Here is a 23,607-nt window from a genome sequence, read left to right as displayed (position 1 = left end):
GGGTTCAGTTGTGGTCATAAGCTGAGGACCACCTGTACAGTATTTTGAAAGAAATAAGTAGCCCCAATTAAGAAAATTAGGTGCAGATGTCACAATAAGGATGAATAACAGTCATAATCACCTGATTGACACTTGGGTCCATATCTTCCTGCCTGACACATTTCACAGGCTGTGCCATGGAAACCTTCTTGGCACTGGCAATCTCCATTGCCTTCAATGCCATCTTGACATACCCCATTGCCGGAGCACCAGTTGCCTGCTTTCCCAGGACACATCTCACACATCGCACCATAGTAGCCTGGACAGCAGACAGAGACCTCAGAAAACAGACAGATTGATAGTCAGAGCAGGAAAAAATAGACATTTTGTACACATGTAAGGATTACTGCTGAGTGTCTCTTTATTTTGATTCTTCCTTGTAAGCCATCCAGTGTCATAACATTTGAGTTGAACAGAGACATAGACTCAAAATCACATGAAGTATTAGTATTGCTTTATAAATCCTTAGGGAGATTGAATACTGTATCCGGTTTTTGGTCACCACATTACAAAAAAGATGTTGAGACTTTGGAAAAGAAAAAAGAAGAGCAACTGACTGAGGACCTGGAGACAACAATATATGAAGAACGGTTACAGGATCGGGTATGGCCAGTCTAGTGAAAAGAAGGGCTTTGATAGCAGCATTCCAATTTTTGAGGGGCTGCACAAAGAAGAGGGGTCAACTTATTTTCTAAAGCACCAGAAGACTAGAGAAGAAACAATGGATGGAAACTACTTAAGGAGAAGCAACCGGAAATTAAGGAGAAACTTCCTAACAGGTAACTAGTGGAACCACTTGCCTTCAGAAGTTGTGGGTGCTTTATCACTGGAGGTCTTTAAGGAAAGACTGGACAGCCACCTGTCTGAAATTATATAGGGTCTCCTGCTTGAGCAAGGGGTTGGACTAGAAGACCTCCAGGATTCCTTCCAGCTCTATTCTGACTGATTGATTAGATGGCCACATAAAATCTTCAAAGAAATTGATGTCATGTTCAAAAGTTTATATTGCTTAGGGCTTGAAATATCATAATAGCATCTTCTTCAGGGGTAGGTTCTATGTACCTTTACTACTGGTTTGCAGCGGGGCCGCGTGCAAGCACTGAAGCATTTTGATGATGTTGGGGTCGATGGGTGGAGTCTCCCACCAGTTTTACTACCGGTTCTATAGAACCGGTGTGAACCGGGGGGCAACGCACCACTGATCTTCTTGCTTATCATTTCTGATATGGTACCAGTAATATTAATATACTTCTATGCATCAGCAGGGTAGTCAGTTATGTATTCGCTCAGATTATGAGTGAGAAACTGATCTCGGTCTCTTAATAAAGAAATAAACACTTCTGGGCCAGCCGGAAGAAAATAATTACATGGGGAATAGCTGCATATTTGACATATGTAGAGATACCTAATCAATAGAGATGACTTACTAGGGAAACTTTGACACAGGTAAAGTAGCAGCCAACTAATTTCATGTCTCCAGATTTAAATACACAGTGAGGAAGGTTCCCTTTGCCTGGATTCTGCTGTCAGTTAAAAAGGGGGAAAAAATGTAAAAAAGTTAAGATATGCAGTATATTCCAAACATACAGCATCTTAGGTATGATGAAGAAAGAACTCTCATTTTAACTTTTACTTTTTTTTAATTCAATACGATTTTATTAGTTTATAATATAGCATGCAAAGCAAATAAAAAATAAATAGTACAGAAATTAGGAGAAGGAAATGGGAAATGAATAGTGGGGGAAAGAAAAAAAAGCATTGACTTCCGACTCCCTTTGTTGCAGCAGAATAAGGCATTAACAAAAAGGTGGTATTCAGTCAGTTCATACTGGTTCGTGCAAACTGGTAGTGGAGATCGTGAGTGGGCCTGCCCCCCTGCCCCCCCTCCCCGGCGCTATGCCATCCTATTTAATCACATTTTTGAGGCCAGGTGCATACGCAGAAGGCCGGGCGCATGCACGGAAGGAGTGTGTGTGAGCGAAGCGTGTGTATGCGCACAGGGCGAACCAATGGTAGAAATAAGTGAAATCCACCGCTGATTAACATCTAACCTCAACTTTTTACTTTTACATAATAAGTATAAACAAGCCATTTCTATAACAACAGATCTATCTAATTGGTAAAACCCAAAATTAAAGTTTTATTTTTTTCCACCTCAAGCACAAAGCCCAGAAGTGGTTTCCAAGTAGAAAGAAAGGTATTTGTATTTTTTTCTTTAATCAAAACAGTCAAGTTAGCCATCTCTGCTAATTCCATCAGTTTTAGCAGCCATTCATCCATCATGAGGATCGAGGTGACCTTCCATTTCTGTCCATAAATTAATCTTGCTGCCGTCAACATATATAACATCAGAGTTCCAAATTTTTTCCCGAGTCTTTTTCCATTAAAACCAAAAGAAAAATCTCTGGGTTTTTTTCTATATTCACTTTAAGAGTTTTCTGTATTAAGATATGAATCCTACTCCAATATTTCTTTGCTTTATCACATATCCACCATAAATGATTAAAAGTCCCTTCTTCATATTCACATTTCCAACATTCATTTGAGATGCCTTTATACATTCTTGACAACTTGTACGGAGTTAAATACCAGCAATTTACATAATAGTTTAAGGTAAATTTTAAACCTTTATTCCACATATTCCTCCACTGCTCAAGCATTACATTATATCCAAAATTCCTTGTCCACTGAATCATACAATGTTTTACTTGTTCATTTTCCAGATTTAAAATCAATATACTTTATAGAGTTTAGCAAAATATGTTCATCACTACGACACAGTAAAGTGTCCAATTCATTTTTAACAAAATTTAAACCCAGGATTCTTTTTATCTAATTTAAATCTTTCTTTCAATTGAAGAAAGGTAAACCAATGGCAGACATGATCTTTTGATTCTAGCTCCTTCTTAGATTTGAGAGTAGAGTCACCCAAGTTAAAAGATATTATTTTACCATAAGTCCACCAGTTTGGCCTTGCCACCATTTCTTTTCTAAAAAAAAGCTTCCTGTAGGGAAGCCCAAAAAGGCACCTTCATGGAAAACCTTGTTTTATATTTATTCCAGACTCTCAAAATAGCACGTGTGACAAAATGATTGTTGAAGTCAACATTTACTTTAATTTATCCTACTTTATTTTAACTCTTTCTACCTTCTCACAATAAACATTATTAGCTCCAAAATTCTGCATAAGGGCTGCTCTTTCTACAAAGCTTTCGGGTGACACGCTTGATAGAAAAAAAAAATTATCAAATGAAACAAAGCAATACTTACTGCAAGCACTGATCCTGCTGGGCACTTGATCCTTTTGTTGCATTTAGCACATCTTGACTGGCATACAGGAGAAGAAGGATAATTAATAGATATTTCAGAGCATGGAAAAATATTAGCATCAGCTGCAGAAGGGTAACAAATCACAACACAACGAAAGCCCACATTAATCATTACCTGGTTTTATTTTTCATATTTTGTGATAGTAGAAATATTAGCATTGTTAATATATTTATTTATTAGCTTTTTATCCTGCCATTATTACTTTATAAGGAACTCAAGACAGCATAATATTCTTTCCTCCTTCTATTTTCCCCACAACAGCCCTGTGAGGTGGATTGGGCTGAGAGAGAAAGTGCTTGGCTCAAAGTCATTCAGCTGGCTTCGAAGCCCAAGTTTGGCATTAGAACACACACACTTCTGGTTTCATTTTAACCACTACACTTGGTTGGCTCTCTATCTATCCTTATCTGAACCTGTTGTTATTCCCACATCAAGATTTATTCATCTTTTTTTTTATGTTAATAAACCAATCACGCTTTACTGAGGTTTTAAAATCTATGTTTGGGGTCTGAACCTGCCAGGATGCATTAGGTCCATAAAATCATGACCATATTCGATTGTTTTTGTTAGGATAACAGCTGCTGTAAATGCTAACAAAATGCTAACATTGAATTGCGTCATTTTTACTATATTGATAAAACCCTCACCAGAGTCATGTATACATTTTTATTTTTTTAATTTTAAATTATTCAGGTTTTAATGTTTTATTATATTGAGTACATTGTACATGACTCAGAGTCCTTTTGTGAGGGAGATGGCTGGTTAAGAAGTTTGTTTGTTTGTTTAATAAACAAATAAACAAATAAGCAAATAAACAAACAATGACATCAAATGCTGTTGAGGAAACCTACTGATGCCAGTTTAGTTGTTCCTGAAAGTTGCAAGATTTCAAATTTTAAGAAGAAAAAGAGCGCGCATATACTGGGTGGAAGGCTCAGGCAATCAGTTTATCCACAAGTGTCAAATAAGATAGTAGAAAACAACTAGTACTCATAATGAAGAAAGACAGTCTCTAATACTTTACCTTTTGTACAGTGGTGGTATTGGTAGTGCAACGGTTTTTGTGAATCTGTAGAACTTGAGAAACCCCAATCAACATTCCATTTCTTGTTTCAACAAATGGACCATCCAAAAGAACTCTGTTTACATATGTCTGCAATTTTAAAAAAGGGATGCGAAATAAAGTATGGTTCAAAGCACAATTATCCAGACAGTATTATAAAACCTCCTTCAGCCAATACAGCATCCTCAGTGGAGACTAACCAAAACCAATGAATTTAACTGTTGGTTTTTAATCTGTGTATGTCAATTTTGGCAACATTTGGGATCTTTCAATTTATGTTACAGAGGTCACTGAATAAATTTCAAATATACAATAAATAAAATATTTAAAACAAATACATAAAACATTTTAGGATTGCAGCCATAATATGCACCCAAATTTATTATTTGAAAAGTATAGTATTTGATATTTTAGATGTTCCTTGTTAAACCACACACTGTAGAAGTAAAGTAGCTCAAGTTACAAGTAGTAACTTGTACCTCATTCTCACCTTATTGAGTCTATTAGAAAACATGAGCCAATTGGAGAATCCTAACATTGTGCTTCTGTGCACTCCATTCTTCAGGTCTTTCAGAAACAGCTTATCACCAATTACAACATGATACTGCATGGTGTCATTATCCTGGAATCCACACAAAACCAAATACTCAAAGACAAGTATTAGAATCAACAAGGTAACAGCAAGTGGAATAGAAACTTAAAGAGAAGATGCATAGTAATAAGCAATTCCTCTTCAATTTATCCCTCCAAATATCTTGGTCACAATTTTCAGAAGACTCATTTTCTTTACATCTCTAATGACTGAACTGCAGGTTGGCTTTTAACAAGGCTGTTGCTTTGCCATACTCAACCACATCAAGTTCATCTTGATTAGCAGAAGAAAAATATTGCCATTGCAACCCTCAGAGATAATAACATTCTTATGTGAAGAGTTGTAGAACCTAGAAAAAAGTTCAGCATGTTGCCAAAGCCACTTGATAAACTCATGAAGTAGAAATGCTACTTTAGTTTCATTATTATACCTGGTACATACTGATACCCAAAGGACACCAACCTAAAACCAAGTCGTTAAACGATATATAAGAACTATATTTTATTAAATGATGGTGAATAATGTATTCATTTATAGTTATATCATTATTAAATTAACACAGATTTTCAATTATGTTTACATTATATGGTTATAACCATTTTTCAGTGGAAAGCAACTGGAGATATATCAGAGTTGCCAGCATTTCTGTGCATATGACAATTCAGAGTTAACCTGTGAATTGACTGTCAGTCTCTTATATGAGTCTTCTTGGGAACATGGCAGTTGTTGGCTATCATCTGTGATGAGGTAGAAACCCCTCTTTTAAAATTAATTAAATGCCCTCCTCTAGGAGCTTTGTGGTTCATGAAGCAGCCAACAATAGTTAATTCCAAATGTGTTATCTCAAGATAGAATCCAAATTCTTATTTATTGATATGTTGTTTCCCACAAATAAACAAAGAACTGTGCAATCATGTACATGTTGGATGAAAAATTAAGTCTCATTGAGTTAGGGAAGCTTACCTCTACATGAGTGCAATTAGGATTATTTCTTTAAAGAAGTAAACTCTTACCAGTTGTGTAATATTTGATGCTTGGCAATAGTTCTCAATTGAATTATTCCCTGGAACAAAAATAGTATATTTTTCCGATGACTCAATTTCGTTCAGCAACTGATATCTCTGAAAGTTTAAAAAACACAATCAGCAAGCCAATCAACTTAATGAGAATTGCAGTTGATAGCTAAAAGAAAAAAAAACATGTTAAGATTGTTTTTAAATATAAAAATTTGCCAATTCCATACCTAGAAAACAGCAACAACGAAAAATTATTATTAGGAATTCAGACTGAAAAAAATCCATTGCGTGTTTGTATCAGCAACAAACCTTTTGTTGCTTTGGGATAGCAAGCTATTTTGGATAGTAAGATAGTTTGGATAGCAAGAGGGGCAGCATATAAATTTAATAATAAATGATTTAATTTCTCCAATTGTTTGATTCAGGGCTGAATCCTTTGCACCCAGCTATTACAGTGTGTGAATCAATGTATAAACTTAGTTTCTGTCTTCTGTTATATCACCTATTAAGATGATCTTCCTCTAGCCCAGAGCTGTCAAACTCCCGGCTGGTGGGCTGGATGCGTCATGCACTGGCCATGCCCATGACCGGTTTAGTAAAGGGGGGAAAAAGTCCTGATATGTCACGTGGTGCCACTGTGACAACGTGAGTTTGACACCCCTGCTCTAGCCCATTGTAAAAGAATTATTTAAGAGATATGGAGCAGTGGTGGGTTTCAAAATTTTTTACTACCGGTTCTGGCTTGGTGAGCATGGCATGGCTTGGTGGGCGTGGCAGGGGAAGGATACTGTAAAATCTCCATTCCCTCTACAATCCAGGGGAAGGTTACTGCAAAATCCCCATTTCCTCCCAATCAGCTGGGGCTTGGAAGGCAGAGAATAGATGGGCGTGGGGTCAGTCAGAATTTTTTCTACTGGTTCTTCAAATTACTCAAAATTTCCACTACCGGTTCTCCAGAACTGATCAGAACCTGCTGAAACCCACCTCTGATATGGGGCAATATCTTTCTGCTGTAAGGTAAAGAGCCATGGAATGATACATGCTTGACATTACAAGAAAAGAAAAAAGACCTGCACAAACAAAAGTATACAATATAATCAAGAGAGTAAAAAAAATTGCAGTGGAAATAAGTTTGTCACATAACAAGAAGAACTGATGGCAGGTGGACCAATGCAGTCACAGAATGGATCCCACTTGACCAAAAGCAGAAAAGGTCCACAAAAGAGAACTAAAACAAGTTGAATCATGAACATCAGCAAGTATTGCGGGCCCAACTGGCAAAAGAAAGCTCAGAACTGTATTGGTTGGAAACATACAGAAGAGGACCTTCATCCTACAATGGATAGACAATGGCTAAAATGATGATGAAGATGATGGTCTTTCCGCTGAGGACTTTACCTCCAATAGCTCTTTGAACCTCCAGAAGGAGGGCACAGTGTTCAGTTGCTCCTGCAGACCAGGTGGGATCTTGACAGATGTTGGTAACAGAACCTGATCAAAAGAAAAGTGAAAAGAGGAAGACCAATTACCTGACTTTTTTCATCTCATAGTTATAAATAATAGTGTAAATAGAGTGCCATAGGGAGGAGAAAAATTAAATTTTAGAAGCTTCATCTCAATACCTTGGTGATATTGTTGCTTCTGTTTAATGAAAGACCAATAAATGAGATATGCTTAACTCATATCTCATAAATCCCACTTCCCCCACTCAAACAATAAAAAAAGACGAAGATCCAGGCCAATCTAATCAACCTACCTTACTGATGATATAAATAGTGCTATTAATAGCAGGAATATCACCCAACACAATGCTGGCATTCTGAATAGTTATTCCCTGAAAATGAAATATATGCAGATATTAATTCTGAATTATTGCTATTTTTTATTTAAGAAAATTTATATGGCCATCCAACTCACTCACAGTGACTGGGCAGCTTACAACATTGTAAAATCAATAGAAAAATAATAAAACAATACCATCACCACCCCAGTGACAACAATCAAACAAGCCATTTGATGGGCTCCACCCACTCTGGAGTCGCCAGGCTCATTGGTAAAACCAGGTCTTCAGGGCCTTGCAAAAGAGTGTCAAAGTTGGGGCCAAACCTACCTCTAGGGGATGATGTTCCACAGGGAGAGAACTACCATGAAGAAGGCTCTTCTTCTTAGTCCCCCTAGATCAGGGGTGTCAAACTCGCAGTGTCATGTTGTCGTCACATGATGTATTGTGACTTTTTCCCCCTTCGCTAAACTGGGGGTGGGGGTGGCTGGCACATGACACATCTGGCACACAGCCCACGAATTTGACACCTCTGCCCTAGATGGACCTCCTTAGGAAAGGAGATTCTAGCATTCCCTGCCCCACCACTCTGGTGGGTCAAGTAGATGTGTTCAGGACAAGATGATCCTTCAAATTCATCCCATTAGAATTAAAATATAACCATTCCTATTACATTTACATCAAAACACTTTTGTGGTCTAATTGGGGTATAGGGCTGATTGGAAAACCTTAATTTAGGATCACTTCTTAGGATTGAATATATCTTTTCTAATTTGTCAAGCTGCAGTGGCTCTAATTATGGGCTATGCATTCCAGCACACCTGGAGAAAAACAGGATGGGAAAGGCTTATCAAAATGTTCCATTGTAATCTTGAGAGTCGCAACATGCCTTTGTACACACACTATGATCAACATTTCTCAAATAAAAAATGTGAGCCTACAGATTCACATTAGTTCTACATTCCTTGGGGCACAATTTCTTTAGTTTAAAAGTGGCATCAGCACATTTCAATAATATCTCTCTAATTTTGCTATTGGAAATAATGTGTTTTTTTTTGAAAATTTTAGTTTATAAACAAACAAACATACAATACATAATCAATCATTCGTTCAGTGCTTCATCTGAGTATATCTTTTGTGTCGTCTTCTTGTTTTCCAATGTTAATCATTTCATAATATCATCATTTCATTTATTTAATATTTCTCCCACATTTCTTACTTTGCTATTAATAGGAAATAATGTTTTTAACCTACAAGCTTACCCCATTATCGCTCTTTATTTCCCACTTGGCCTCTGGATTGAGAGTGGGAAGTTCTTGGCCAACATACTTCTTGAGTTGCTGAGTTGTGAAGGAACCCTGGAGGATATGAGACCTACGGTAGGATAAAAATATTAACAAAACTACAATTGGCTGGTTAACAGCCAAGAGAACACCTTCAGTTAGGAAAAAAAAAGCATTGTATTTTTTAAATGTGTCAGGAGAGTCTTCATCAGCCATCTTATCTATGGAAATTCTCAGTCATCCAGGTCAGCAGTTCAACCTTCTAATAGCAGGAGCAGAAGTGAATGAACTTCCTGCCTTCTTTTATGTCTGCTTAGCACAGCCAGTCATCTTTGTAGCAGTTAAAGTTACAGAACATAATTTTCTATATATTACCTACCCAACCGTAGGATAAGCATCCAATAGTTGTCTCAAAGACAACCAAAAGCAATCAAATATGCTTTTCAAAAGGCAACTGGACTTCCTTTGTTTTTCCTTGAAAACATTTTGCTCTGATAGTGTGATCAAAATTGTTTTAAAGGGCTTTTTTTCCTCACAAAAATAGGCAAAGCTTTGATCAACCTTGCCTTTTTTAACCACACTTTGCAGGCAGCCTTGTTGGTGTGAGATTAGTCCAAAATTTAGAATTTATATATTAGCACATGGTATCAATGCCTGCTAATAGCTGTGCTGTGTATAATTTATTTTTTGGAATAGTTTTCATTTTTTTTAAAAAAAAAATTACGTTCTCACTAAAGGAGAAATAAAATTTCTTTCTGCCTTCAAATCAACTTGCTCTCACAATTTTTCTTCAGTATGGACATTTAGTAATGTCCAATCAGAAAATCAGAACATTCTAAAGATAAGGAAGTTAAACTGATATTCTTATGCCTTGAGATGTATGTTTGCATTCCTATGCATTGGTAAGTATGTTTGCACATTGGTAACTATCTTTCTTTTTTAAAAAAGATATAGATGGCATGCATATGGGTATACACATCTGGGTCAAGAAAAATGATATGCAGAATCATGATTAAGGAAGATATCTGAAAAGAGAGGCACATAATCTGTATTTCATGTACGTGCTATAAGCACAAGACAAATAAATGAAATCACATTTTTCTAGGTGAAGTGCAGAGTTGCCCTAAGAGTTTTGTGTTCATGTGAAAGGAAACTATTTCATATTGGAAGAGTCCATCTTCTTGCATTGTCTCCTCTGGAAAGACAAGTGTTTCAAATTGCAGAAATGTCTAATTCTACTAAGTTTACCTACCTCTTTAATAGGGGTTTAATTCTACTTACCTTTACTACTGGTTCGCAACGGGGCTGCTTGAGCTCTTCTGCGCATGCGCAGAAGCGTTCTGATGACGTCGGGGTCAGTGGGCAGAGCCTCCATCTGGTTTTACTCTCGGTTCTATAGAACCGGGCCAAACCGGAGGCAACCCACCACTGCTCTTTAGATTATCACAGGTACCCCACTAAACAATGTCTTTTAGCCATCATTGAACACTCATTCTTGGAAGCTGAAAAACTGGTATTCTATAAACCTAAGTGAATGTACTGAAAACTGTGCTGCACAGCCCATGGTAAAACCTTTGAAGTAACCCCATCATACGCCAAACCTGTCACCTGGCCTCTGGCACAGATCAAACCTGAACAGATTTCACTAATCAAGAGAAAAAGCAGGTTTACTTATTTATACCAATTTTGATTCTGACATACATGGACAACAGTACCTGATAAGAGATGGTAGCATGTTGGACTCCAGCCAGAACTCTTTTTCATCCTTGCTCAAATTGTGGACAGCTTCTTTCAGTGGCACCAGAACAGTCACATTAGCTCCTCTGGGCATGCTGAAGAGGGATTTCTTTTGAGCAAAACAAGACAACATGCATAGGCATTAATGCTAATTACTTCTGTGTTTAGTTTAAAAGGCATAGAATTCAATATGCAGATCCACCACCAGCCTCTTCAATGAAATCTCTCAAACCAGTGGAATCTGATACCTCCGAGTCCCAGCGTTTTGTATTATGAAACTATTTTACTTTACAAATCATAGTATGTAGAGACAATAAAGCGGTTTTAGCATCTTTTCTGATCCAAAGGCTCATCTGCATGATCATCAAAAGACAGTTAACCTTTCTAGAGCAAGCTCATTTTTCTCAAGCAAAGGCCTCATTAAAATATGTGTATCTTCTGATCACCAACAAACTCAAAATAAAAAAAATGCAAAAGTAGTTTTAAAATTACCCAACAGATTGAATCATTAATGTTTTGATTCTCTAAGCAACTGCCCTAATTACATAGGCTGAAATTCTTTATTTATAAATCAGTTGCAATGAGCTCCAGCTTTTGAACAGATTTATATGAAGTTCTGCTTAGAAAGCCTTTTTGTCAAAAACCTTAAAAGGCCATTTTTAACATAAAATTCTTATTTTAAAATGTAAATATATTTATTATTTCTACTGATGGAACAATATGCTTAAACCGTTTCAATTTTGTCTTGTTTCAGAAATATTAAAATAGCACTCAACAACAGAAAATCCTTACCTTAATCCACCCATAAAAAGTTGAAAAGTGGTAATTCCTTACCAGCTCCTTCAAAAAGAAAAACAACAACAAATTTGTAAAGCATTATTCTAGGGATCTTAAAGAAAAAAGAAGGATTTATGCAGTATGCTAAACAAGTTTAATTTAACCATGGTTTGCTTATAAACTAAGGCAATGTGCTAATACAAGGCTAAACAGACCACATTACAATTTTAATCATACATGTAATCTAGGTAGAAGTTGGCTAGATGCTTGGGAACTTGCCTATCAATCAATCCAAAAGAGAATTCTGATATTTTCCTAGCATAACAGCAGAAGCTACTGTTATTCATATAAGCCAACCAGAGGCAATTGATAATAATATGATTGGCATATAGACTTAATAAACAAATACATTTAATTGTCTTTATTTTAAATATTTATGCTGTATTTACATTTTATATCAGGGTGTCAAATTTTATCCATTTTAACACTTTCAACTCCCCATGGCTGACTGGGGAATTCTAGCTGGGGAATTCTGGGAGTTGAAGTCCACAAGTCTTAAAGTTGCCAAGTTGGACACCCCTTCTTTATATTTTTCTTATTGGCATACAGTATCTCTAAAAACACTGTTTATAAAAGAACAAAATAAACAGAGGGGGATCCATCCATCCATCCATCCATCCATCCATCCATCCATCCATCCATCCAAAGAGCTGGATAACATTCCACTTCCAATAGTGCCAAGTCAGAAGAAAATCCTTTCCACAGAAAGGCAGCCATAGGCTTTACTGGACTTTTTAAGGCTGCTGGAAATATGACAAATTGGTCAATTCACTCCTTCATTCACGTTTGCTTACATGACTTCATTTTATTTCTGGTTTTGTATTTTTATCATTATTAAGGACAGAGAAAATATCTCTATAGGGTTGCTAAGAGTTGACATCAATTTAATGGCACATAATTGATCAAACGTTTTACCATTACTTATAGAATGTTTTTATCAAGGAAAAAACAACAATATAAAACAATAGCTGTCTTTTCCCTTCTGGTGCAAGCATAAACTCCTCTGAACATAGAAAGAACATTAAGCTCTCAGGGCAGGGGGGAGGAGGCACCTAGATAAAGGAACTGGGGACATTGTCTTATGGCAAAGCAACTATAGAAAACAATAGTTTGGTTCCACTTTGTGGTCCAAACCAGCACTGTTTGCCTGGATCTCTGCTTAGAACTAGCATCTCTCTCAATGGTTTAATGTCTGGCCTAATTTTCTCCCTCTTTTATAGAAGATTTGTAATTTTTAAATATCTTTTAGTATTTTATATATTCAATTTTAAAATTGGTTTTAAATAGTTTGGGGTTTTAAATTTGTCGGGGCCAAAATTATTTAATTTGATTTTATTCTACTTTTAAATTTTGTATGTATGTGTTTTATTGTTTGGCTGTGCACCGCCCTGAGTCCTTTGGGAGTAGGGCGGTATAGAAATCAAATCAAATCAAATCAAATAAATAAATAAATGAATGAATGAATGAATAAATAAATAAATGTCTAATTTAAGAAAAGAAGGACTGAGGGACATGATAGGAGTTTTCCAATATTTAAGTGGCTGCCACAAAGAAGAGGGGGTCAACCTTTGGAGAAAAGCACTTGAAGGCAAAACAAGACACAATGGATGGAAATCGAGGAGAGAACGAACCTAGAAATAAGGAGAAATTTCCTGTCAGAGAGAACAATTAGTCAGTGGAATGACTTGCTTCCAGAAGATGTGGGTGCTCCAACCAACACTGGAGGTTTTTAAGACAAGATTAGACAATCATTTGTCTGTAATGTTATAGGGTCTCCTGCTTCAGCAGGGGGGTGGACTAGTAGGTCCCTTCTAACTCTATTATTCTGCTTGCACTTAATCTGATTTTATTCTGCAGATATGGTTTGGATACATTTTTAAAGCATTATATTGACACAAAATAAGAAATCATTCTTGCAGAGTGAGTGGACAGGGATGACCTCCCTTTCTTTGCTGGTCTTGTGGAGGCCCTCTCCCTTTTTCTTCCAAGATTTGTCTTACTTCTAGTCTGGTATAATCAGAGGTGGGTTTCAGCAGGTTCTGACCAGTTCTGGAGAACTGGTAGCGGAAATTTTGAGTAGTTTGGAGAACCAGTAAATACCACCTCTGACTGGCCTGCCCCCATCTATTCTCTACCTCCCGAGTCCCAACTGATCTGGAGGAAATGGGATTTTTGCAGTATCCTTCCCCTGGAGTGGGGAGGGAATGGAGATTTTACAGTATCCTCCCCCTGTCACACCCACCATCTCACGCCCACCAAGCCACACCCACAAACCGGAAGTTAAAAATTTTGAAACCCGCCACTGGGTATAATGGACAAGAGGTTGGACTAGAAGGAGGAAATTCAGATTCCAATCCCCTCTTCAGCCATCATATTTCAATTTCATAATATTTGCGTCAATAATAATTTTAATTAGCAATTTTATGATGTTTGTGTGTCTATATTTTTCTTGACTGTACACCGCCTTGAGTCCTACGGGAGAAAGGCGGTATAGAAATATAATAAATAAATAAATAAATAAATAAAATAATGGCGAATAGATTGAAGACGTTGTTAAATGAATTTGTACATGCAGACCAAAATGATTTTTTACCAAAGAGGCAAATTAGAGATAATATGAGAATGATCTTGAATGTTTTAGAATATTATGAGGCACATCCAGAAAAACAAATGGCATTGATGTTTCTAGATGCACAAAAAGCTTTTGATAATGTGAATTGGAAATTTATGATGAAACAACTACAGATTATGGAGTTTGGGGGAAGATTCATAAAGATGATTGAGACAATTTATAGTAACTAATTTGGAAAGGTAATAATAAATGGAGATATGACAGAGAAAGTTAATATTATGAAAGGAACAAGACAAGGATGTCCTCTATCCCCATTGTTATTTGTGTTGACCCTAGAGGTGTTAACTAGAAATATAAGACAAAATAGAGAGATAAGGGGGACACAAATTAAAAAAAGAAGAGTATAAATTACAAGCATTTGCGGACGATTTAGTGTTTATATTAGAGGAACCATTAGAAGTAGGTCCTAAATTAATAGAACAAATAGAGAGATATGGAGAAGTGGAAGGATTGAAAATTAATAAAGATAAAACAAAGATATTGGTGAAAAATATTACAGAGAAACAGAAAAGAGAATTAATGGAGAAACTAGATATCCAGATTACTAAAAAAGTAAGGTATTTGAGAATACAATTAACTGCAAAGTGTGCAACGATTAAGGAAGATAATTATTATAAATTGAAAAATCAGATAGAAACAGACTTGGGGATAACTGAAATTATCACTAATGGGAAGAATAACAGTAATTAAGATGAATATATTACCTAGGCTGCTGTTCTTATTTCAGACAATACCAATGAAAGTGGAAAAGAAATACTTTGAAAATTTGAATAAAATGATATTGAAATTTATATGGCAGGGGGGAAAAGCGAGGATTAGCATGAAAATGTTACAGGATGCAAGATTAAGAGGGGTTTTTGGATTACCAAATTGGGAATTATATTATCAAGCAGCAGCATTAACTTGGATAAAGAAATGGATTGTGTTGAGAAATATAAGATTATTAACTTTAGAGGAACATGATTTACAACTGGGTTGGCACGCTTTTTTATTGTATGGGAAGAACAAAATGCATAGTTATTTCCAAAGACATTATGTGAGGAATGCATTATTATTAGTGTGGGAAAGAATTAGAGAGAAACATTATTTGAAAATACCAATATGGCTTTCAACAATGGAAGCATTTGTATACCCAAACCTTATGAATATGAGAAATATTATAAGATATAAAGATATCTTATCAGCAACAGGGGAACTGAAAACAAAACAAGAATTAGAGGAACTAGGGATTGAAATGGAGTGGTATACTCAGTTGCAAATACAAGCGAGATATGGGAAAGATGCAAAATTATATGGTTTTTATTTGGAAATGACAACATTGGATGAGATACTCACAGGAACTGAGGAAAAAATGATCAGAAGACTGTATAGTTACTTATTGGAAGTGAAGTTGGAAGAAGAACAAGTGAAAGGAACAATGATAGCATGGGAAAAAAATTTGGGCTATATGATTGAGCTAGATAAATGGCAACAACTATGGGAAAGAAATTATAAATTAACAATGGCCACAGCATACAAATAGAATTTGTATAAAATGTTTTATAGACACATGTCACCAGAGAGATTGGCAAAAATGTTCAAAGATAAATCAGCTAAATGTTGGAAATGTCATCAGATACCGGGATCATATTATCATATGTGGTGCACATGTCCAGAAGTGAGAAAATATTGGGCAAGACTTAGAATATGGCTAGAGAAGATGACACAGCAACAGATTGATTTAAAACCAGAATTGTTTCTGTTGGGTATTTTTTCAGAAAAGTATAGTAAAGAACATATATATTTAATAAGATATATCATAACGGCGGCAAGAATGATATTTGCACAAAAAAAATATTTCAATTTCATAAAATAATATATTCAAACTATGAATTAATTTTAGGCTCCTGTCACTGCACTGCAGTGAGAAAAATCATTGTCTCTCACAAAGCTAGTCATTGTGGTTTCCGGATTAGAATGGGAAATCTAGAAAGTGCTGATTTTTTTCTTTTAAATAAGGAAGCTAAAACAGAACAGTGCTTTTTTTTTTATTTTTATCTTAAGAGAAATATTCCTTGGCATATTTTATGCCTATACTTGCTCTTTTGTTAATGGGAATGATAAGCAAAAAGCTGAGTTTGAGAAGCGAGATGCTGTTCTGTGCATAATCAGAAAAGTCACTTGAGGTTTATGTTGGTCCAGAATATTTGCATTGTCTGAAAGATACTCCCTCAAAGTGATCTTTCCTAGACATATCAAATATGGCAGACAGAGCAAAGCCACTGTCATTGAGTTTTGATCCTTGCCTGATATAAATGCTATCACTTTACTGCCCCCACTTGAAAGAGAATGGAAATGCATCTTTTTACCTTCATCACATCACCGTAACATTGAATTCCATCTCCCATATATCCATCAGGGCAACGGCAAACTTTTTCCCCAGTATTGAGAATCTGGCATTCAGCCTGATGAGTTAAAAAAAAAAAAAGATAATTCTCAGCAATAAGAAAGTAAAGTAAAGAAAATAGGCGGAACTCAATATCACCTAGATAGGATTCTAAAGACCTAATGCTGTATATCTGGTTCAGAGTGGTATGAGCTCTGCATTGGGGATGGCATGACGTGGCCCCTAGAGAATATCCAAAATTTGCTACTACATTGCAAATTTTAATGGGACTGATGACAATTATTCAGGACATGACTAGAGAATAATCACATAACTGCATTTCATTTTAATGAATGTAAATGAATGTAAAATGTAAATGAAACAAAATCAAAGTGCATTTTTTGCCCTAGCTTCAAGACTCTGCTTTGAGAAACACAATTCCTCACAGCATCCAAAGCCAGTTGTGGCCCTCAGTCCACGTCATGGGCTAGGCCTTTAAAATAAAACACACATTTTTTTTCTTCTGGGTTTCTGTGCTAAAGCAACCCATTTTTTTTCTTCTTGGAGGCTAAACTGCTTCATATTGCTTTGTAAGAGCAGAAAATTCAAACAGTTATGAATGAATGCATCCATAGTTGCTTTTGATCTCCCCCCCCCATCTTAACTCTATTCTTCAAACTGTTTTTTTTTTAAAAGCACATTTTGTGTTTCTTCTAATATAAGAATTTTTGCATGCAACTGTGCCAAATATGTACTATTTTGTAGTTGCTTTTCCTATAGTGTGTATATTTTATTATTAATATAGGGAGCTTATGCTTACTTTACTAAATGCATTGTCTTTTGGAGAACTTTCCACCATTCTGGAAAGATTACTCTACAGGTTTAAGTTTCAAACTAGGTTCAAATTCTGTGCCTTTTGTATTGTTGAATGATTTGTGTCACCCCACTTATTGTGGCTGTTATCCGGGGGAGCTAGAGGACAACTCATCTGAAAGGTATTAAACCGGGAAGGCTGCCCTAGATTATTTCCATGTCTTACCAGTTCATGACAGCCCCCACTGTCCATCATACAAGGGTCAAATTTATCACAGACGTAACCATCACCCTCATAGCCTTTCTTGCACATACAGCTGCTCTGAAAATTGAAACAGCAGGGACATTAGTTCCTATCCAATAGTATAAGTTTTCTAAGAAAAAGATTTTTTTTTCTTTTTAACCTTTGGTTAACAACTTCTGGAAATGAAGGAAAAAAATTAAAGTCTATAACTAATATATTTGTAACTTGAGATTTGAAATTTTATTTATTTTATTTTTATTTTATTTTTGGATTTATATACTACCCTACTCCCGAAGGACTCAGGGTGGTGAACAGCCAAAAAGATAAAACACACAAACTACAAAATTTAAAAGACAATATAAAACCCATTAAATAATTTGGCCCAAAACAAATTAAAACACCCCTAATGTTTTAAAACAAAATTTAAAAATTTACAATTAAAAGGAAAGTTAGGCCAGGCCAGCCTGTTGAAATAAAAAGGTCTTGAAGGCACGGTGGAAGGTGCGTAAATCTGGGATCCTCCGTATCTCCGGGGAGGAGCTCATTCCAGATGGCAGGTGCCCCCACAGAGAAGGCTCTCCCCCTGGGGGCCACCTGGGGGCCGCCAGTCGACACTGTTTGGCTGACAGCACCCTGAGGAGCCCCTCTCTATGTGAGCATACTGGCCGGTGAGAGGCTACTGGTGGCAGAAGGCGGTCCCGTAATCAGCTTAAAGAAATCAGCCTAAATAGAAGTATTCTGGATTTTTCATGTGCAAAATTAGATAATGGTTGGAAGCCAGCAGTCCTCCATCTCTTCTGAATTACAACTTCCAACATCCTTTCCTATGGATGTCAATATTAACAATAATTCTATCTGAGGACAATCCTCCTCAAGACAGAAGTGAACTTTACGATCACAGAGTCATCTGCATTCATTGAGACCAGCACAACTTTTGTTCAGAATCAGTCCCTGAAGCCTTGGACCCTCTCCCAGGACTCCGATTTAGATTCTCCAGTGCAATCATCTACCCAGGCAAACTCTGGTGACAGCAGTAGCATCAGATGGAATATTGGAAAGCTATGAGAACTAACATGCTTCCCTTGTAATCAAGTTTACTTTAGAATCTACACAAATATGGCCCTACATGCCAGGATAACTTTCCAGCTGAGTCAGGCATAATAAGCACCACATGAGTTAAAACAACATAGTATTCCTTGATTGTCTTGCAGTTGCATCAGATTTAACCAGAACCAGTATGTGTCATACTCTGGTATTAAACTCTCTAATTGAAACTAGCCCCTTGGCAGAAACAGTGTTTGCTTCTCATGAGCTTATGCAGTTGATCATTCCCATAACTTCAATCCAGACAGACTTGAGTACTGTATTGTCTCTGGGCTGCCTACTTGTAGGGTGTGTCAAATTTTTCAACTTTCAATTTCCAAACATTAGAGGTGCTCAGAAGTTGTGAGTGACATGCCTTGTGAATTGTAAAGATATTTTGGTTACTTTAATATACCATAATTTAGATGTGCTTGCTAAGTAACTACATAAATATCATAACTGTTTAACATTTTGTTTGTTTCACTAGGCTTTGCCCTCTTCTGTTTGCTTTTTTGGAATCTTAACTTAGATTTTCATGATTGTAGTTTTTAATTTCTAGAGTGACTTGTACTTCTACATTTGTTGTGGCCATGAGTAATCCTTTGGGGGAATTAGACCAAAAAAATATTTTCCTGGAATTGTCCAATAGAGGACAATCATGTGATCCTGGGAAAAGGCAAGGCTTCTTAAAGGAGTTACAAATTCTCACTTTTATTGTTCCATTCAATGCAATTCAATAGAGGTTGAAAATGTTAAACTCTGTGGCCTGCAGCCACTTTAAATATCTGATGCTATCATATAAAAAGCACAAGTCATTATTTAACAAACCCAAGAGCCACAGATCCTTTTTAGCAAGACAGCAATGGAATAACAATACTGTACCTGTCCAGGGCCAATGTAATTACAATCAGCATTGATGTGACAGCCTCCTCTGGTCTCTGTTACACAATTGTCTATGACAACACAAGCTTTTCCATCCCCAGTCCAACCCTGGATACACTGACAGCTGACTGTGCCAGGGCCGGTACTGGTACATGTAGCCTGGCAAAAAAAAAATTGGAAAAACAAGGTAAGAATGAGAGAAGGGCATTTCTGCACTTTCTTTTTAAGCTATTCTTGTTCGTGCCATCTTGATTCTAAGCCATTTTAAGAAAACCCTGTGCAGGCTGAGACATGTTGGCAATAACTAGTAAGTTATTTGTTTTGCTATCACATCCTCTCATTGGATAATTCTCTGTTGTTTCAGGAAAGCACTTTCATAACTATGGGCAGGTGTTTGGGGATAATTCTATGTGTATGAGTGTGTATGTGTGTGTGCACAGACACTCTAATTCATATCTCACTTGCACAAAGTTAAATTTTATATATGTATGGACTTGCAGATACAAGGTAAAAATATCAACATACAGATACAAAACTAGCTCAAACACATTTCTCTTGTGCCACAATACACTCTACTAGGTTGTAAACCTCCATTTACCAACAGCGCTGAACTGGCAGAATGGTTAAGATTTTTGCTTAGCACAATAAAAGGTTGCAGTCTGATTCTTGGTAGAAATGGGAGGGTTTTTTTTTTTTAGCACATATCTTTTCTTGATTAGATTGTTTTTCTATTTCAGCTTTTTAAAACAATAAGTCTGGGGCTTCCTGTTTTAGCAATTTTCCAGTCACTTGGCATAGAGGAGTTTCACTTCCAGCTCTCAGATAACCCAAACTCCTCCTCCTCCTTCTTTTTTAGCACAAAAGAATTGGATTGCAGCCTCCAGTTTGGGTGAAAATTAGAATTATTCTGATATGCAGTTCTAATTACTGGGGGTTTATACTAAAGTTTATACTAAAGACACCTAAAGGATCTCACAAAAAAGGTACCAGGCTTTTAAGTACCATGCCACTAATCATGAATAGAATTTGCACCTCAGAACTCTGTTACAGTTACGTCGAGAGGCATCTGCCAGGACTCTCTATATAAATGGGGCCTAGTATCCTCCCCTCAGTGTGATTGTCCCAATTCCACGCCAAACTGTAGATCACATTGTGACTGGCTATAAACTGAGGGCATATATCAGTCCAGTATCCATTTTTAAAAAATATAAGTGATGCTGTGCTTCAGTGGTTAGATGCCCTAGATATTGATATTACAACATAGATCTTTTTAATATTTACCGTGTTTCCCCGAAAATAAGACATCCTGTGATAATAAGCTCAATCGGGCTTTTGAGCGCATATGCTAAAATAAACCCCCTGAAAATAAGCCCTCCCTGAAAAAAAGCCGTCCCTGAAAATATTTACCCGCATGTGCAGCTGGTCCCTGCCATTTCCTCTGGTTAGTGTTAGGGAGACAGAGCTAGAAATCAGGTAAGATGGCAAGAGGAGCCCCATCTTGCTCCACGCGCCCCAAAATAATAAGATCTCCCCGAAAATAAGGTCAAGCGCTTATTTTGGGGTTCAGAAAAATATAAGACAGGGTCTTATTTTTGGGGAAACATGGCATATTTTATTGTGTTTTAGATGAAATGTTAATATATATTACTAGTCCATGTAGGCTATGTCATACGCTAAACAAACAAACAAATAATACTAAGGTAACTTTTATCTGGATTAATCCAAAAGAAGATCTAGGTTAGTAAACAAGAAAATATTGACCCACTTACATTTTCTGAACATCCTCCCCTTCCTGGCTTACTACAGGTATCAATGGGCTTGCAGGAAAATCCATCCCCTTCATATCCATCAAGACAGACACAGCTAGAAGACAGGCAGAGAGCAGCTAATGAAATCTGAGGTGCCTATGAATCGCATACTCATTCAGGTTAAAGTAATGCTAATTTATGACACTTAAGCCATGACATCCATCATACAAATAGTGTCATTTGCAACATATTGTATCATTTGCATATTACATTACATTTCCATAATGATATTGTTGTGCAAATGCCACATATTGTAGCAGAATTTGGTCAATTGCATGCAGATATTCAGTGAATTGAAGTTTCACCATAGTTTCTATCCTGTCTGGAATCATTCAGACTACAGGTAGTCCTCAACGTACAACCACAATTGAGCCCAACATTTCTATTGCTATGTGAGACAGTTGTTAAGTGAGTTTTGCCCCATGTTATGACTTTCTTGCCACAGTTGCTAAGTGAATCACTGCCGTTGTTAAATTAGTAACACAGTTGTTAAGTGAATCTGACTTCCGCATTAACTTTGCTTGTCAGAAAGTCACAAAAGGTGATTATGTAACCCCGGGACATTGCAACCGTCATAAATATGAGTGAGTTGCCAAGTGTGAATTTTGATCCCATGACTATGGGTATGCTGCAACAGTTGTAAGTGTGAAAAACAGTCATAAGTCCCTTTTTTTCATTGCCATTGTAACTTTGAATGGACATTAAGTGAACTGTTGCAAGTCAAGGACTACCTGTATCTGTATCTTTCAAATATTATGACTGATTCACGCATTGCACTATGCACTAAACTATGTTTTGCTTGATCACTGTTTATTAAATCACAACTAGCTGGGTTCACATGATATTCTAAAATAAAAGCAATAAAGGATACTAAGATGGGGGTATCAAGACAATAGCTATATTTCTTTTGATCCAAGCAACAGTGTCTTCTCTTTCTCTTATCTAAAAGCCATTCACAAAATCGTTTTTATGTCAAGGGAGAAATGTAATAAAGTTGGACAATCCTAAGCATTTCTACTATAGAGGAAATCCTATTGAATTCACAGTATCGTGCTCCAAAGTAGGATGTTTAGCAACATCCAAATAGAATTAATACCCTGTTCTGTTGTATTCCCCATTTTTACTGAGGTTGCTTCTCAAAAGAGAGGATGGATAATGTTACATTTTCATGCCTTTCAGTTTTCATAAACTTCTCTTAGTCAATCAGAAGTAAGATATGAATGTAAGGTATTTCAGGGGTGATTTATGCCTTTCCCCAATCGAACTGAGTAAGGAATCTGATCCCAGATGCCCCCTTCAAGGACTTACTGCGCAGTGTCATTCACAGTACAGGTTGCATGGACATGGCAATTCAGAGTGGCACCAGTAGATTCACAACTGTGAGAGCGTATGTCACAGAATTCCCCGGTGTAGCCATCCGCACACGTCCCTGTCTGGCACACACCCTTGCTTCCTGGTCTGTTGTCACAAATTCCATGGATGCAGCCGCAATCTTCCATTGTGAATAGAGAAGAAAGATCAAACTTAATTGTTTAAATTATCATTGCGGGATTTTTTGAATACCTTTAATGACATTTAATGCATATGATGGCTTGGAGTTCCCTTCCCGTTTTGTTGTGCTGGCCGTAAAAGACAGAGGATTAGTGCAGGCTAAGATATTGTATAAAAATAGATCACTTCTCATCATTAGGGGTGGGGGCTACTTCCAGGCAAGGGAAGCTTGTGGCATCTTTTCCTTTTCTCTCAAGCACCGGGATAAATTCACCAGGCTTGGGTATTATGCACCTGGAGGTAGAAAGGAGGATGCTATTTCTAGGTCTGGTTCAGGCAGCCAGATATCTCCACTTGTCTCAGTGCCTTCCTGCCTGATTTGTGTCTCAGACCTTCAGTGCAGTTGTCTCCGTGCTTGTTTGGGTTTGAGCAGATGTGGCAGGCAATTCCTTTGAAGCCATCGTAGCAGTTGCAATGACCGTTTCCGTGAATCCCATCGTTACACTGAGGAAAAAACAAATTCTAATGTGATGTTACAGGAGATAATTTGCTGTTTCTCTCAGCTTACTACAAGACCATACTCCTGACCTAGTGAAGTCTCACTTATAAATG

The 23,607-nt window shown here is 36.8% G+C and overlaps 1 protein-coding gene across 3 annotated transcripts in view; it reads right to left on the bottom strand.

Moving 5' to 3' along the window:
* STAB1 (stabilin 1) overlaps positions 1-23,607 on the bottom strand; it is a 113,715-nt gene that overhangs the window by 46,610 nt on the left and 43,498 nt on the right. For 2 of the 3 annotated variants that reach the window (XM_034439287.3, XM_034439302.3), the window contains exons 22-38: positions 23,388-23,499; positions 22,813-22,996; positions 21,466-21,559; positions 19,697-19,855; positions 17,714-17,809; positions 16,658-16,753; positions 11,633-11,680; positions 10,819-10,949; positions 9,083-9,194; positions 7,797-7,874; positions 7,439-7,531; positions 6,038-6,145; positions 4,923-5,054; positions 4,394-4,522; positions 3,310-3,366; positions 1,467-1,562; positions 122-317 (exon numbers count right to left, since the gene is read on the bottom strand). In XM_034439287.3, coding sequence (XP_034295178.1) covers positions 122-317; positions 1,467-1,562; positions 3,310-3,366; positions 4,394-4,522; positions 4,923-5,054; positions 6,038-6,145; positions 7,439-7,531; positions 7,797-7,874; positions 9,083-9,194; positions 10,819-10,949; positions 11,633-11,680; positions 16,658-16,753; positions 17,714-17,809; positions 19,697-19,855; positions 21,466-21,559; positions 22,813-22,996; positions 23,388-23,499 — 1,921 coding nt within the window. The remainder of the gene's footprint in view (positions 1-121; positions 318-1,466; positions 1,563-3,309; positions 3,367-4,393; positions 4,523-4,922; positions 5,055-6,037; positions 6,146-7,438; positions 7,532-7,796; positions 7,875-9,082; positions 9,195-10,818; positions 10,950-11,632; positions 11,681-16,657; positions 16,754-17,713; positions 17,810-19,696; positions 19,856-21,465; positions 21,560-22,812; positions 22,997-23,387; positions 23,500-23,607) is intronic. The other variant, XM_034439294.3, reaches the window with a different exon arrangement.

Source organism: Pantherophis guttatus, chromosome 2, assembly GCF_059756535.1.
Source record: "Pantherophis guttatus breed Tessera chromosome 2, ASM5975653v1, whole genome shotgun sequence".
Lineage (NCBI taxonomy): Eukaryota > Metazoa > Chordata > Lepidosauria > Squamata > Colubridae > Pantherophis > Pantherophis guttatus.
The sequence above is the reverse complement of the archived record's forward strand: the minus strand, read 5'-3'. Positions and strand labels throughout refer to the sequence as shown.